At 50.5% G+C, this 17,203-nt stretch overlaps 1 protein-coding gene across 1 annotated transcript in view; it reads right to left on the minus strand.

The window, feature by feature from the left end:
* Window positions 1–8,135: 8,135 nt before the first annotated feature.
* The window catches only part of SLC2A2 (solute carrier family 2 (facilitated glucose transporter), member 2), a 10,050-nt gene continuing 982 nt past the window's right edge, over window positions 8,136–17,203 (minus strand). The window contains exons 3-11 of the mRNA XM_010572895.1: window positions 16,540–16,814; window positions 15,923–16,047; window positions 15,027–15,142; window positions 13,819–13,981; window positions 12,848–13,035; window positions 11,663–11,767; window positions 9,629–9,730; window positions 8,535–8,738; window positions 8,136–8,327 (exon numbers count right to left, since the gene is read on the minus strand). Of these exons, the coding sequence (XP_010571197.1) occupies window positions 8,136–8,327; window positions 8,535–8,738; window positions 9,629–9,730; window positions 11,663–11,767; window positions 12,848–13,035; window positions 13,819–13,981; window positions 15,027–15,142; window positions 15,923–16,047; window positions 16,540–16,814 (1,470 nt within the window). The remainder of the gene's footprint in view (window positions 8,328–8,534; window positions 8,739–9,628; window positions 9,731–11,662; window positions 11,768–12,847; window positions 13,036–13,818; window positions 13,982–15,026; window positions 15,143–15,922; window positions 16,048–16,539; window positions 16,815–17,203) is intronic.

The raw sequence follows: 17,203 nt of genomic DNA on the forward strand, positions 1-17,203 counted from the left end.
GGGGAGCGCGCGCGCCAGGCCCCGCCCCCGCCCCGCCCCGCCTCTCCCGCTTCCGCCGCCCTCATTGGTCCGTGGTCTCCCCCCTCCTCCCCCGCCTCGCTCCGAAGGGGCGGGGCCGGCCTCCTCTTCCTTCCTTCCTTCCCCTTCCCCTCCGCCCGCCGGCTGACCACGTGCTGGGGGGGGCGGGGGGGCCGTTTCCCGCCTTCGCCCACCCGGCGCGTTCACCCCGCCCCTCGCCGGCGCCTACGGAGAGCGGTGGGGCTCAGCCCGCCCCTCCCGCCAATCGCGCGGCGCCGGCGCCGTTGCTACCCGGGGGCAACCCCTTCCCCTACCCCAACCCAGCCCCGCCCCCTCGGGCTGGCGCATGCGCGGGGCTGCCCCTCGGCCGCCAGGCGGCGCCGCGCGCCTCCTCCCGAGCCACTCCCCCCCTTCACCCTTCCGCCATTTTGGCGTTGAGCGGGTGACTGGGGGCCGCTTCTTCGGAAGGGTGGTCCGGTGGTTTCGCGGCGATAAAACTGGGTTTTAAACGAGTCCGGGGAGAAACGGGTGTTCCCTCGCGAGGTGTGCTTAACTGTTGACACACAGCTCGTTTGTCGGCTTAATGTTTCCCCTTTCAGAATAATGAGAAACGAGCAGTGCACGGTAATCCGTCAAAAGGGCCTGAAATTGCCAAGAAGTCACGGTGGGAGCTTGTTTTCACTCAGGGACATGAGAATCAGATGGCTCCATGCCCTGCCCCTCACCAGCAACGCTACGCCGTTAGCCTCTGGCATCCACCCCCTGCACTGTCTGAGGAGAGGTGTGTGGTGACAAACATAGCCACAAAGCCAGCCAGACGGATCCTGAGCAAAAGGAGGCCAAATGGTTATTTTTGCTAAAACTCTCCAAGTCAGAGGCCATAATACTTACAGCTGTTTGACCGAATTCACCTGAAGACTCTTCTGTGGAGCTGCTGGTGGATGGGGCCCAGCCTGGGGGGGTGCCGTGAAGATCACCTACGAACAACAGACAAACAGCAAAACACAGAAACTCAGTGGCGTGTGGGGCAGCATTGTCAGAGCTGGTCTCTGCCATCAGCACCGTGGGCTGTCCTACGTTTTCTGCCCCAAGATCCTGAGTTTGTCATCTGTGTTCTAATGGGGTTGCTACATGAGTCACGTTTAACATCATGTTTTTAAATGGTTAAACATGGGATCTTTTGTTTAATTCGTGTTAATCTGTATGATCTGTTTGCCTGTGGTTCCACGCTTGGTTACATTGATCCCACTCGAAACTGTAGAGCATGTACCCAAAGAGATAGATTTGGCTTTCATTTACACAGGGACCCTTTATAATGCTCCAGCAGGTCAAGACGGTGGCTCTCTTCTGTTACCAGGGTGTTCAGTGGATGCTGACCTCACTCAGCCTGCTCTAGAGATGATATGCTTTACTCTGGGGAGCTGCCTGTTTTTCTTCTGTGTCAGTTGATAAGCAGAGTCTGGGGCATTCTGTTAAGTGTTTCTACAAGGGCAGTGTGTGTTTGTGTATCTGCAAGTGTATGGCTAGTTGCATGTGCTCTATGGCTTTTTTTCTTCTCATAAAATACTTTGTGAGCGAGCTGCCGACTGTTCTGAATCCAAACTGGCGCAGGCTGGGGCTAAGCACTACTGATAATTTTTTTTCCTCAGGTATCAGACTAGAAATTTGGTTGATTTTCTGCAATTAACAGATTCGTTTTGGATGACTGGAGAAATGTTCTGGATTAAATCAAGTCTTTTTACTGAAGTGCAGCTGTAGATGATACTTGGTTTTGAGACACAAAACAAACGTTCCGAGGCAGCCTTTATTTGAGATGCAATAAAAAAATTGGAAATCAGCTCCATCAGTCATTGCTTGCAGGCATCATTCCTTTGTCTGGATCAACATTTATTTTCTAAAGTTTGTTTCTTGATAGTACTAATATGATTATCCCACTTTTCTATACAACAATAGCAATCCGATTTCAAAGCATATTTGTAAATACCATGGCCTTTCACATTTAAATGTATTTCCTTTCCAGTGTTGCACAGCTGGATCACACACGCATCTTTTCTCTCAAGTAGACTCAGTATGTTATCAAGCTTTGGTTCTCCTAGCTAAGTCTTTATATGAATTGCGTTGCAGAGGTGATCAGGGATTAGAAAACTTCTGGAAGGTTTAAAGTGAGTTGTAACTGTTCTCAGTTACGTTCTGGAGAAATGTCTGATGCCCTAAAGCACCTCGTTAAAGCCTAGCCTCGAGAGTATGCATTTCAGCCAGCCCTGGGGTAAACATCCCACCTTGTTTCCAGCAAACCCACCAGAACGCAGGAGGTGGTGTTTACACCAACACGAGCCGTGGGTGCAGCCTAGCTTACGCTGCCTCCTTGCTCCGGCTACTTGCCTGTTGCATCGCTAGCTACTGTGAGAAGTCTCTCTGGGGAACATCAAGGAGGGCAGCCGTGTCCTGGGACTTCCAGGGGTGTTGGCCTGGGTGCCCGGAGGACAGAAGAGGGTGCCGGAGGAAAGCCCTGCAGGCTAGCTGAGAGAGGGCCAGTCGCAGAGCAGCGGTGAGCAGTTTACCCAGCCTTGTTCCCCTCAACGCTGGGTGAGCACCGCAGGAAAAGTAGAGGGATGCTTGTTCAGCAAGACTTGGTTCAGGTCACAAGATTAGAAATAATGGGTCATGAGCAAAGCAGTGTAAACGACCCTGTTGCACCTTGAGCAAGCGTCTCTGTTTCAGCTGCTGAGCTGTCTTACCTGGGATCCCACCAACGTGTCCTGACTGTTGGGGGTGAGGGTTCACACTGGCTTCTGGGCGCAGCCTCGAGCAGGAAGACACGAGGGAGGCTGGGGACTGATGATCCCCACCTCCATAGGACGGTGCCACGCTCAGCAGACCCTCTGAGTTCCTACCTACAATCTCTCCGTGTAGCATGAACAGGATTAAAAAGCGTCTGCAGCGACCTTGCCACAGACATCCCACTCTGCTCCAGGCACCGCTTCAGTCCTGCCGTTCACCTTCTGCTTCCTGTGAAGAATGAATGCAGAAAGAATTTGCATTGGCCTCAAGAAAGGGATTCGGGGATGCTGGATGGTTCCTACAATTATTAGGGGCTGCATGCCCTGGGATGCTTAAAAACTACGGCAGTACTGCCTCTGCCTGCTCCGGGTCACACTTACCTTTCTGTGGTCCACACAACCACCCAGCCGGACAAGCGTGGTCGGATGAGGTGTGCATGCACAGCTGCACTGTCCGGATTACCCAGGGAATTACCCTGGGCACATGCTGGAGATCAGAGGCAAGCGGTGACAGCGCAGGGACACTGAGCTAGCAGGAACCACCTGTAACTCCCACTAGGAAGAGGGAAAGCACAGAGTAACTAACTCCAGCTGTTCCCTCCTCCTGGGGCTGCAACAGTGCTAGTACAGTGATATCCCACCCGCGACCTGGGGGGCCCTGATGCTCTTCGTAGTCAACGAGAGCTGCTCTCTCTCCTGAACAGAGCACAGGGAGACAAAACCACAAGGCACTACCCAAGCCTCGGGTCTGCAATTATATCTACAGCCTGTAAAAATTAAGGACTGCTGATCTCCAGCCAAGATTTATTGCCACCCTGCTGGGGAAGGGATTCCTTCCCTTTCAGCACAGCTATTCAGGCTGTGCCTCTGGGTAAAGCTTGCCAGTGTTGCTTCAGGATTTAGCGAAACACTTGAGCACAGGCTCAGTTACCTTAAATTAAATCTTATGCTTACATGTGCTGCTAGATCCAGACCTGATGTCCTGCATTGTAATTCCTCAGCTCCCATAGATTTCAGTGAAAGATAAGGACATTGGACACCTTGGAAAATGCATTGTACCTCAAAGACTTGGTCCCCTGCATATGTGGTACTTGGGTTAGCTTCATCCTCATCAGCTGTTTGACTCAGGAGGTGGAGGGTAGTGCTTCTCAGTGATGAAAAACAAGTTGAAGTGAGGCAGAAAAATCTGTGATAAATTAGTGTGGCAAGTGTTAATGGGGCCAAATGTCCTGAGTTGATTGGATTAGGGAAGTCAAACTAATTTTAAAATTATGCCTAGAGAGTGGGAAACTAGGTATTGTTAGCCATTTATCTGACACAACAGAAAAGTCTTAATGGCTGTCATCTCAGCACATTAGGAAAACACTGTCAAAGCTCTTGCTGACAAGATGCTTTCTCAGGGATTATTAATTATATTGCATTATTAGCCAACCACAGTATAAGAACACATTTCGCATGTTAACTAAAGTGCAACGACCATTTAGCTAATAAGTATGACTCGGTCTTTTAAATTTTCTTAATGATTAGCAACTTAGTAAAACTGTTACGCTGAGAGATAAAAATAATGATTCAACAAGCTGTGTCTCGAGAACGAGTTTTAACTGGAACTTGCATGTGGCAAGGACAGATAAAGTGTGCAGTCCTAATTACCAGCCTGATGTGACAAAAGTAAACATATCGGCAGATTTAACCAACTCATATGGCCCCTTCCTGCATTGTCATACATGGTAAAAGCGCCAGCCCAGCGTATCGGCTTAATCCTTCCACCACAGCCCTGGTGAGGACAGGGGTTGCTGCAGCCTTCGGCAGCACCGAGCTGTGCACCCCGCTGCAACCATTAGCAGAATTGATTTGAAACATCCCGGGATGAGCAAAGCATCATCTCCAGGGGAATATACTAATAAATGAAATTATAATAGTAAAATGCATGAAGGCACGTTGTCCGGTTGTGGCCCAAGAAGGTCAGAGAGGGTGCTTGCTGGGAGATCTCAGCCTGGAAGGGGAAGACTGACTTCTCTTCCACACAGCAGCTGCTGCAAGGAAGCACAACCTGAAACTCGGCACCAACCGAGCCCAGAGCGCGTCTCATTAGCCTGCAGGATTCACAGCATGCTGGCAGCAGACTGGGAAAAAAATAAATTATTGGCACGTGAAGTCTGCTAGCTCTGAGGCTCCTGCTTCAAACTACATGGTCTTTACTATAGCTCAGCCAAAAGCTTCACAGAGGTGTGGGATGAAATGAGGAGAGAAAGCCTGATTAAATGTACACACGGCTTTCAGCTGACAACCATTTTTATAGAGTCATTTTAATTAAGTGCCTGTGAGCCCCCAGGCAGATCTTCCAGGAAGTTCAGGAATATAGCTGTGGGTAATGGTGGTGTTGTGGGCTTTGTTAAACTAATGTATGTGCTGCACTACAGTTATTGGATCAGGCTTTCCATATCATTCACCTAGTAACACACAGGAAAACAAAGACTGGTTGCTCAGACTGTTGCTAAATAAATGACCCCTCACTGCTGAGTTACTGACAGTGTCACTGACTGATGCCCCTCAGGCATTAGGACGAAACTCAGCAGAACTTTAGCGAAGCAGTTTTGGACAGCCTGTCTCATGCTAAACCACCTGTATGGCCGTTGTGCAGCCGTAGCTTGAGCCGTTGTGTTTGTACAGACTGGTTGGCTCACAAGGACTGAGCGGGGATGTCCAGGACCGCAGTGCCAGCACCCTACCTGCCACCCTGCCTCTGCTGTCCCATCCTCCTGCTCCTGGAAGGAATCCAGCCTGGCTCTGCCCTCAGAGCAGGGGCAAATCTGCTTTGAACCCCATCCCTCCCCAAATGCTCCTCCTGCCTATCGTCCCTAGAAAAGCCCCAGCACCAAGTTTTAAGCTGCACTGACATCCATGCAAGCGGAGGTATGCTTTACAGTGGGCTTTTACAGGTGGGCCGTGGGGACTGCTGGGGTTAGACGCTGGCACACCTCCAGTGAGGGTTCATCCCGACCGGAATCAGCTCCCACTGGCTCCAGGGCTGCCTCCCAGCCCTGCAGTCTCACCCCTGGACCATCCATTTCAAAGGGATTTAGCTGAGGGATTGTACAGCAATTACCACCTGTGGAGCAAATGTGTCCTGCCAGGAAAATACCTCCCATCTGGAGTTACACATGTGTCAGAGATGTAAAGGGAAAAAACCCAACAGCACAAACCATCACATGCCATAGATGTTGTTCATTGTCACTTTTATGTAACAGACATAGATAACATTACTGAAAGCAAGAACCCATCTCTTTTTTTTTTTTTTCCTTTTTTTACATTCAGACAAGTCATTATAATATTTAACTAACTGCAGTAGACACCATGGAGAGCTTCTGAGCCTGTCTTCTCGGCTAGTCTCACCTGGGGAGACCTGTTTGCAGCACACAGACCGACGGTTTGACTCAGAGCCTGCGCCCCAGCTCTGCTACTCTCTTCTGTGCACCGCAGCCTGGGCCCTGGTTCTCACACCCCCTGCACGCCCCGTGTCAGTCCCAGGTCCCCCACCGCTGTAGCACACGACAGCATTGACCCAGTTCTCCTCCAGTTAAATCCCAGCAGTCACTCCAGGAAAGCCTTTGGTGCAATCTTATTGCTTCAGTGCACATACTGGGGCCAGACGCTTGTCCCAGTGGACCTTGTGGCTATGCTTCCAGTCACTTGGAAGGGACCAGAATTTGCTTTAGGGTCTTAATACCAAGAGAGTAAAGTCTACAAAGGAAAGATGTCCAGGCACAAGGAAAGGAGCATGAACCTTCCCTAAAACCAAACCCATAGCAGCAGCCGGTGATCCTCCTTGGCCTATTGATTCTCATGCTTTTCATTATGCTTGATCCTCTGTTACATTACAGTCACTGCTTCACCGGCAGTCGTGATGAGCTCGCAGTGACTGAGCAATGCTGGTATTTCATCTCCAAATAAATAATGGGTTTCTATCCTGAGAAAGTTGCTAGCAAGTAACCTGGTATCACAGCAAGGAACATGCAAATCTTAAAAGTCAAGCAAACAGAGAGCAGGCTTTTACAATGATTCCAACATATCCCCCCTAAAAGGAAGAAAAATCCTTGCAGTTTGATTTTGTCACGTAAAAGTGTCTCATAAAGAAGCAACACGAGCACAAACAAGGCTGTAGAAACAACACAACCTCCTGCCTGCACACTATCTTGGCTGAAGCACATCCAGCCAGCAAAACCGTAAGTGGTGCAAAGTGGGGGTCGGATGAGTGGGGCACCTTCCAGTTAACGCTGCGATACCCATTTTCCCCTTTGGGTTATCATTAATTGTTACGGTACGGGCAGCCCGAGGCCTTGGCTGAAGCTGGAGCCTGTGGGTCTAAGCATTGTACAAAAGGAAGGGGAGGCAGATGCAGAGGGTGGGGAAGGAGGAGCAGCGAGGAGAGGTGACCTGGTGATGGTCACAGCGTGGAAGGGATGGCAGCAGGACTTGTGTCTCCTGACCTGGGCACCAGGAGTGCCCGGGCCCGTTGTGTGGTCAATGATGTGCTGTGTCCTGTGCTGCAGCAGGCATAAGGGAACCGGGAGAGACTTCCTAGGAGGAAAGAGGAGGTGAATAGTCTGGCTGAAACAAAAGAAAAAAAGTGCATGTCAGCCTAGCCAGAGTTTCTAAGATTCTCCTAAGAAATGTTGTGACTTGAGAAATCCGTGTGAGATGGTAGCGCATTTCCATAATGCATGGATAGCAAAGCAAGTGAGGTGCATCCCAGCCGATTCAGGTGGGATCCACCTTCTTTCTCTGCACAGGCAAGGGGAAGGGGGAGCTTGCTCAGTCTGTTTTCCTTAGCACCTCGGGCCATGAGTGCTGTGCGCTGGTGGCACAACTGCACTACCAGTTGGTTTCTCAAGGCATCAGATCGCCCAGCAGAAGGAAGCAGCAAGCATGGGACAAAAAGGGGAAAACATGAGGCTACAGCATCAGCCGACCCCTCTTTCCTTCATTCCAGCTGAGTGATGACCCCGCTCAGTGTAATGCTTTGCCAACTAGTAAGATCATCAGTCCCACCAGGCTCTTCCAGTGGGGCATGGAGACACACGTGTAATGTATTCCTCCCGTCCTTTCCCTGGCTCTTCCTGCAGCCCAGTTGTACCGAGTATTTCAGAGTAAAATGCCAGGTTAGCACCTGCGGCTCAGAGGTGTGAGCCGCAGCAGCCAGAAGGCATCCGATGGACGGGTCCTCCTGGTCTGCCAGCTGCAAGGTTTTTGTGAAATGAGACTTTTGCCCAACGTTCTTCCTGCGGTGCCCGAAGGAGGTCCGCGCTCAGTCCCTCCTTTCTGGGTGCGTGGCGATGTCTATGCCTCCTCGCTGCCTCGCAGGTCTTCCAGCTCAATCATGGCTTTGGCCGGGAACTTCTTGCGGCGGAACACAGCTGCGATCTCCTCAAAGGACTTCCCTTTCGTCTCTGGTACTTTGAAGTATGCAAACAGAAAGAAGACTAGAAGCAGAGCCGCGAAGATCACAAACACGTACGGTCCGCACAGATCCTGCAGTGGGAGAAGTGAGAACAGGGGACGCTTCCATCAGCACGGCAGAGATGGTTTCCCCTTCCTACCCCGGGGGGCTGAGGTGCCTGGCGGGGCTTGGGGATGGAGATCTGGGAGGCACGTCCACGTCCCGCTGGGCTGCTTCGGGAGCCCAGCGGTGGGATGGTGCCAGTCATTTATTTGTACGGTTCTAGAGGGATTTCTTACCGCTATGTACTGGAAACACATTCCCACGATGAAGTTGCAGGCCCAGTTGCAGAAGCCGGCGACCGCGATGGCGGCGGGGCGCGGGCCTTGGCTGAACAGTTCGGCTACGATAAACCAGGGGATGGGCCCGGGCCCCACTTCAAAGAAGATGACGAAGAGGAAGATCGCAACCATGCTGACGTAGCTCATCCAGGTAAACTGGCTCTGCAAGAGGGTGCGCTTGCTGTTACGGTCCCAACACGACTCGCATTAATTATCACTAATTACTTTAAATAGGCTTCTTTTTCAGAAATTTCTTTCTATTCAGACAAGTGGGGACTGGACATGAATAATTAAAGCTCTAAACTCTTGTGCCAGGTGCCGGCTGGACGTGTGGTGCCAGCGTTGCTGCTTGCAGAGGGATGTTGGAGCTCACAGCTATCAGCTCTGCTGTACCTCAGAGCCCTCTCCTTGCCTGCAGGATGGCCAGAAAGAGGCAAGTTGTCTTTAATAACCAGGGTGTTCAGTAAAGGAGGCCACCCCCTCTTTGGTTTTGCATCTTGACAGGGGCTTGCACCAGTGGTTTGGACTGACTTTGATGGGGGCCGGCTCCATCCCCTACCTGTTCTGCCCCACGTCTCACAGTCTGACCCCCCTCCTGGGTGTCAGACAGAATAATTTGTCCCTTTTTTTATGACAAGATGCTAGTCTAGCATCCCTGCACCAAGCCAGGGAGATGCAGGTTGAGGGTTTAGGGCACATGCCATTTGCACGCGGAGGTATGCCCTGGGTTTTCTTAGCAGGCATGCGGTTACGCCGTGGGAATAGCGCAGTTGCTGTGCAAAGGAGCTGAGGTTGTCAGCGGACTCAGGGAGGGGACAGGGGACACACGTCCTTTCTGGCAGCACTGGGGTATCTCAGGGGCCAAGGAGCGCAAAGTCCTCAGGCACTGCTGTAACCAGCAGAGATGGCTCCAGCTGTGGCCACTTTGTCCCTTCTAAGAACAAATGTTTACTGAAGTTCTTTGAGATGAAAATGCAAAATGTTCACTTTAAATGGTGGTTTGTCTTCTCTTGTTTGCAAACCATGGAGAAAAAATGGAGAGAAATTCTTACCAGGAGCACAAGTCCAACTGTCATGGCCATGGCGCTTATTAACATGCCCATCAAACCAGCCAGGAACAGGGACCGCCTGCCCGCCTTCTCCACCAGAAAGACCTGTAGAAACACATGCAGCAGCTTAGCGTCCAGCACCGCCGCTCTCAGGAGGTTCGATCAGGTCCATTAGCAACGAGCAACCTGTTACCGCTGCCGCACTGCACTCCTGCTCTTTTGGCTCTTGTGGTAGAGATTTGTGTGCTGGTTTCCAAGTGTCAGAAACTCTGCTGGTGGCTGTTAGGGAGCCAGGCTGAGCAGCCACCCTGCCAAGGGCAAGGCAAAACCACATATACTCAGAGCTCATGCATTTCCAAGCTCTCAGGACTTCCCACCGCTCCTACCCATGTATTGCTGACTATGGACTTTTTTTCTCTCTCTTTTTTTTGTTTTTTTCCCGGGAAGAATAAACTTACTAGGTCTGCATTAGTTCAGAAGCAGCCTTCAAAATATAGCATGATTCAAGGTGACATCATGGGCCATTGCACCTTGCCTGTCCTAGGGCAGGGATAGTTGTGTAGCAGGATTGTGGAGTCAGGATTTTTCCTGCAGTTGCTCCCAGACTCCTTTTGCTTCCCTGGTAGCCACAAGGGTTAGCTTGCTCTTTCTCAACTCCTCTTGACGGACTCCAGTCATCTCACCCAGCTTTTGACATCTAAGTCTGTACCAATCACTTCACCCGGTGGGGACATGTGGGTAACTCCAGAGGACGGTGCATCGGGCCTGCCCTAAAATACCGTGCATTGGCCTCTGAAGCTGCCTTCTCCTTCCCCTCTGCTTGAAAGGACACCTTTGGCCATCAGCTCAACCTTTCCTGTCATTACAGCAAGTGATTTATGCTTCTACAAGACGATCTCTTTTGCTGGAGGCAGTTCATCCTGCTAACTCATGAAATTACTGAGGGCAAGCCTCTGCACTCCCTTCTCCCCTTGCCAAGGTCCACCCGGCTGTCAGCACTTCTGCCTTTTGATCGGGGTCTGTCATTTATTGACAAACGCAGGTAATTTTTAAGTGCTCTTGGCCAAAAGAAGCAAAGAGCAAATGCTCCAGGCTGCAAGTACCGTAGCCTCGGGGTGGAGATTGAACTGCAGGAGACCCTCCAAGCTGGAGAAATATGTCTTCCAGCCGCACGTCTCTGTGCCTCATTTCACAATAAACATCACGGTTTCTCCTCTGTACGGGAACTGTGATAGTCTTGCTCTAAAGCAGGTTCATCCTAAGACCTCCTATCATCTCACGCACGCTGGACTAAGATCTCTTAGAGCTGTGTATTTCTACCTTGCAGCTAGTCCTGCTTCATGGTCTTTTGCTCCCTAAGTCTCTCTAGAGATGTGAGGGAAATGGGCTTGGCATTTCCCCATCTTCTTATATTAATGGCCACATTAAAAAAATAATTGCCTGCTGACAGGAATTGTGTTAATACTCTCAGGAGAGAGACAAACGAAGGGAAAGGCTGTGAAAATGGAACAACCCTTTTATTGCTGCAGAGCACTGCATAGATATGATGAGGATAGGTGCTAGATTACTTTTATTACTCTGCAATAGCCTTTGGATATCACTCATGCAGGTGCGATGTACATACAGAAAACAATTTGAAAGATAACAGGTAAGAGGCAGATCGTGAGCTGCTGGCTTCCCCATCACAACCCCAATCCCCTGCCTGCTCCCCGAGGGGAATAGGACCCGCAGAATTTCAGTTTCAAAGGCAACTGTTATTTTGGGGGGAAATGCTGAGCTACCAGAACTTCCCTGAACACCGTGATGCAGTTTTCACTCATTAGGCATTTAGCAGTGCTGTTTGATACAACGGGCTGTGTTTCAAGTTTTGATTTTTCAGATGAGATTTGCCCAGGGAATGATTGTTCCTGTAAGGTGTGCAGGGTCAGCCCTGCAAAACTGCAAATCCCAGTCCCAGCTCCAGGATAAAATCATGTTTCAAAACCACATTGTAGCTTACATGTTTTTGTGGTCTGGGGGGCAGAAATATTTACTTACAGAGATAACAGTGAAGACTGTGTTCACCACTCCAACGCCAATGGTTGCGTAAACTGGTTGGTCAACTCCAGCTCTCTCGAAAATGTTTGTAGAGTAGTAAAAGATCTATCAAAATACATTAGGATGAAGGATTAGGCAACAGGGCTGGTGGAACTTTTTGTTCTCTTGAGGGAAGAGTTGCACTTGCTTGCCTGAGATGTGAAGTAATTTAATTATGATTAGTTTTTCCAACTTTTAATGGCTTGTTATAATAATTAAAGCTGAAACTTTCAAAGGAGCCTGAGGGAGTTAAAAATCCCATTGAAATTCCCTTCCTGAGCTACTGCATTTGCACATTTAAAACTGTTTTTTTCCATGTAGTCCTGTGTTTCATCTGGAAAGGCAGATCACCAGCACCGAGCGCTGGAGACAAATACCTTAATATGACCGCGTTTCACCGGAATTTGAAAATATTCTTGCTCCGATGGAATGACTCAAATTTCTCCCTTCTCTCCCAGAATAAGGCAGTTCCTATCCGGTGGAAGTTAAGGGCAGGAGATAAATGGGTGGCTGACCCTGTGGCCGGTGGATGAGGCTGGGCATGGCCTCGAGCCAGGGCAGCTGGGTCCGTGGGGTGCTCGTCCCTGGCTCAGTCCCGTGAGCTGCTCCATCCACTTTGCGATGTGGAAATGCTCTTAGAGTTTTGAAAGCCGGTGGGAGAGAGGCCTCAACCTTTGTAAAGTTGCCACCAGACTTTCAAAAAGCTGAGACTTAGCCAGTTTTGAAAAGGAGGCTCCATGGTCCTGGGTGTAAAATGGTGATTTCTGCTATCCCAGGAGGTGCTGCAAAACCTGTTTAGCTAAAAACAGCTAGAAAACAGTGATTATGTGGTTTCTGGGGTGAGCAGGTAGTCATTAAAGAGAGCAAACCGCTGAGGAGCTCAGGTATGAGGAGGGTCATGGGAAAGCTCAGCGTGGATCTGCTGTGCTAGCTGGTTTCGTGCTGAACTCCCTTGCACCCTTCTCCCCTCCTGCCCTCCCGCAGCCCGGCTCGGTCCACCTTCAACACCGACGGCAGTGGCCGAGGAGCCTGCTGCCGTCCCGGGAAAGCCTTCTCTTCGTCCCTACACGGCTTGGATGGAGCCAGCATTGCCTTTTCATGCTCAGCGTGGATTTCTTTAAAGGCAAATGTTTTGGGGGGACTTACTGCATTGATTCCTGAGAACTGCTGAGATATCTGCACCATCAGTGCCACGATGACAGCCTGCCTGTACTTCGAAGAGGTGAAAAGCTGCCTTATGGAGACTTTCTTTTCACTAGCGGCTTCTTGCTTTTCCTTTTCCATCTCAGCAATCTCTTTCATCGGGTCACAGTTTCCTCTGAGCCTTTTTAAACCTTAAGAAAAAAGAAAGATCAACATTTTATTTTTAATGCTAGATAAGGGGTAGAATAAGGACAAGAATCTCACTAGCCAAAACTCAGAGTAAGCCAGCCACATGGACAGTAGTGTCCTCTTGCTCTGAGGACTCCTATGGCATATCAAGCCCCAAAAGCGTGTCTGCCTGGCAGCTCTGAGACACCACACTCAAGCCCTGTCCCTCAGCAATGCTTATTACTCCCATGCAAACATGTCTAAATAGTTTCTGGTCCAGAGCTAATTTATACTTCAGCAGCTCAGAGCTGCTTATCTTAATTTCAGCTGTGTCCTACCATTGACTGCTCTTACTCCTTGCAGAAGCAGCTGGAACCAGCTAAGGAGGGCCACGCTGGAAGACGTGTAAGCGGTTCCAGTAACTGCTGTGGATTTGCTGTGTAGTTGCAAATAGCAGTGAGGATGGAGAGAGCAGCTGTCCCCCAGAAGATGTCATTTTTACACCTGGTTGAAATCCCTTCCAGCTGAATGGGGTTTTTGGGGGTGGCATCTGCTAGATGCGATCTCTCTGATGGACACGAGTAACACGCTAAGGCTCACGCTTGAAGCGATGTAGAAGCAAGCATGCCTTAGTCAGTGACTATATGCAAGTGTCCAAAATCCCTCCTGCAAATGGGCTGCGTGGGATGGAGCAACTATACCCAGTTACATGTGTGAGCCCTCAGCTGGGCTTTCCCTTCTGTGTTTAATAATATGTATACTGTAAAAACAACTCCAGACAAACCCAGAATGCGTGTCTGTCTTACTTTTTTTAGCTTCTTCCACCTTCCCCAGTTTGATGTAAAGGTATCGGGGGCTCTCGGGGCACAGCAGGAGCAGGAAGAACTGCAGGAGGGCAGCCACACCGGAGAGACCGAGGAGCAGGGGCCACATCTCATCATTGCCCAGGAGAAAGTCTAGTCCGAGGACCTGGAATAATTGAGGCATGTTTGAGTGGCTTATTTTGCACCCTAGAAAAAGAAAGCGATTGACCACTATGGCATTTTGAAGTGACAACCTGGAAGAAAACTAGAAGCAAATACCAATTCTCAGTCCTAACAGTCAGATTTCTTTAGTTATGAGGAACATTTACAAGGAAGGAATGAATGGATGGCATCAAATGTCATGAGCAAGACTTTGGCTTACAGGTGCTGTGGGACAAACCTCTGCAATTCTGTTCCCTGCCCTGGGGTGACTCGGTCCTCCTTGGGATGTGCCACTGGCAGGAGACCTGTGCCTGGCCAGAACCACTGCATAAGCAGCAAGTACAGGCTGCTAACCAGCACGGTCTGAGCACCGGGGCCGCAGTGCAGCATGAGGCTCAGCAAATAGGCTAACTTGAGCTTTGCTTCACTGTGTGATTATGACATTGAAAAAGGCACTCCAGAGGGGTTGTGAGTACTTGCAACCTTCTACTTTCCACAATTTGTAAAGCATTTTTTGTATCTCCACAGCCAGTGAAGCGGCAGGACCTACCCTGTAAGCATATTTTTCCCATGGTCTGTCCGTAGTCTTTGACTAAATCAGATTAGATGAACTTTGTGGTTACGTTAAGTTTCTCTGGATGCGTTGGTTCTTGGTACATTTATGTGCTCATCTGTCACATAGCTGGGACTCCTGCCACGGTGGGCAATGCTGACAGAGACGTTGGGCTCCCTGCTTCTCTGATGAAGCCATTTCTGAGTACCTGAATATCAGGGATCTCATGTTCAGGATCCAGCCTGACTCTGATGGGATGCGTACAAAAACTTTGCAGGGGAGGGGGATTGTTTGCAGAAGTACTTTTTACTTCGCGAGAAGTTGTCTTTGTTAAGGACGCCTCTGACTCAAGGTAGGATTTTAAGCCCATTAGAGCAGATTGCTTCACACTTTCCTTCAGTTTCGGGGTGGAATGCTGAGCGACACCCCAGCGTATCACTGGGGTATCCCTAATCTCTGAAATAGCCTCTCTGGACTCGTGCGCTTTCCTTCTTACCTGGCTGATGAGGATACCCGTGACGATAGCAAGCTGGTGCAACGTCCCCAGCGCTCCTCGAAGGGCCGTGGGAGAGACCTCGCTGACATACATGGGCACGAGTCCGGAGGAGAGCCCTGCACCAAGCACATGCAGGCGTCACCTCTTCTAGACCACAGCTCAGCAACCAGCAGAAACCGCTTCCCAAATGGGAAAGGAGGAGGGAACCCGTCTGCGGCATCCCGTGTGCCACCAAGCCCCTCGTGCCTGGCTGGGAACTACCCACACTCTGCAGTGGTGCTCAGATATCCCTGGGTTCAGAGCTCCAGGCTGGGAAGCCTTTACACTTGAACACACACATACGAGCACGGAGGAGAGATCGTCCACTGGGAGAAGTTATCACAGAGCAAAGAGCTTTCTTAAAACTTGCCTGGAACCTTCAGAGCGGAGTATTGTATTTGCGTACCAGTAACAGTGATAAGCTGTTACTTCTAAGCTAATTCTAACGTAATTCCATATTATTTGCCTACTATCTTATCCTCGCTATGTACAGTGCTCCTGTACTATCTGCTAGATAGTACTGTTGTCTAGGGAACCTGTCAAACAGCATGGCTAATAACATACTGTTACAACACCCACCACCAGGATCGAGCCTTGAGATACAGAGGAGGGACTCGCTCCTTTCTAGGATATGTAAATAAACCGATTTCATGATAGAGCCAACCCAAATACTTCTGGGAAAGACCCTGGATCGAGAAGGACAGACATAGGGAGAAGAGGGAAACTCCCACCTGTGAAACCCCTTCTGAACTAAAAAAAAGAAAGATTAAAAAATATAGGAAACTCTTAACTGCAACCCTGGAGCACCCAACCCCGCCAAGGGGCTGGTTTGCAATGCTTGCCCTGCCTGGACTTACCGCAGTACAGCCCCGTGACCGCTCTCCCGGCGATGATAAGCATGTGAGATGGACCAAATTTCGCCAGCCCCATGAGGAGGTTCCCAGTGATGGAGAGGACGTTCACCACCAGCATGGCTTTCACCCTGCAAGGCAGTAGCGGCACCGCTCATTCTGGCACCTCTCTCAGCCAAAGCAGCCATCACAACGTACAATCAGAGCTATTAAATGACTTCATCAGCACTACAGGGGAAAAAATAATGATCATAGGCACTGAAAAATATCGGGTAGGGATGCAATCGGAGTAGCTAAAAATATATTCTACATCCTGCGGAAACGCCGTTTGGATGCCCTCTCCCTTTTGCTGTGGAAAGAAAGGGGGAATTTGGAAGTTAATCAAGGCTGCTCATCAGCTGCTTGTCTGAAGTGCTAAAAGTTACAGTAAAACATCTGATTTATAACTGAGGATTTTAATAACTAGGCCTCTGTGGCAGGAGGTTTGGGGGGGGGTGTTCATTAAATTGGGGAAAATAGCACAAACTGTATTTCTATGGGGAGGAAACGGTTCTAGGGGAAAAAAATCAAACAAAAAGGTTTGGGCTGTGGCACGCGACTCACAGCACAGAAGCTCCTCTCACCTCCCCAGCCGGTTGCCGATCCACCCCACGGTGAAGGAGGAGACCATGCCGCCGACGGCGAACATGGAGACGGAGAGGGACCAGTACATGGTGAGGACGTGCGGGGAAGCGGCGAGATCCTCGCTGGTGTCAGCTGGGGACGCGAGCGTGCCCTCGGTGGTACCCCAGGGCTCCGTGCCGGGGATGGGGACGGTGCCATCCTCCCCAGCGGCGTCGGTGGCATGTCTGTCCGGGGGGACGATGCCCAGCACACGGCTGTAGTGGGCTTCTATCACCTGTGATGGGCAAAGAGGACAAACGCCATCAGCTCAAATCTATAACCACCCTCGACCCCTGTTTTGGTTTTTTTTCTGCCCCAGGAAAAGCTTTTCATCACAGGCTCTGCAGGGGTGAAATCCCAGGGTCCTCCCCAGCACCCAGACCCCCAGAGCGGGGAGGGATCCCGAGGGCAGATGCGGAGCAGCCCCCCTCATCCAACATCACCCCCGGGAATGGGGTGAGCCTGGTGTCCGGATTCGGCACCCGCGGAAAGGTGCGGTCCCTCGGTCTGGGCACAGGGACCGCGTTGCAGTGGGGACGGCAGCATGGTGTGCAGACCCCTGCTCCTTTCACTGGGGGCTGGCAGTGGGGGGGGGGGGGTCCTTGCCATTGCCTTATCACGGGG

The sequence above is a fragment of the Haliaeetus leucocephalus genome, unplaced genomic scaffold (assembly GCF_000737465.1).
Source record: "Haliaeetus leucocephalus isolate CR32 unplaced genomic scaffold, Haliaeetus_leucocephalus-4.0 Scaffold362, whole genome shotgun sequence".
Taxonomy (NCBI): Eukaryota; Metazoa; Chordata; class Aves; order Accipitriformes; family Accipitridae; genus Haliaeetus; species Haliaeetus leucocephalus.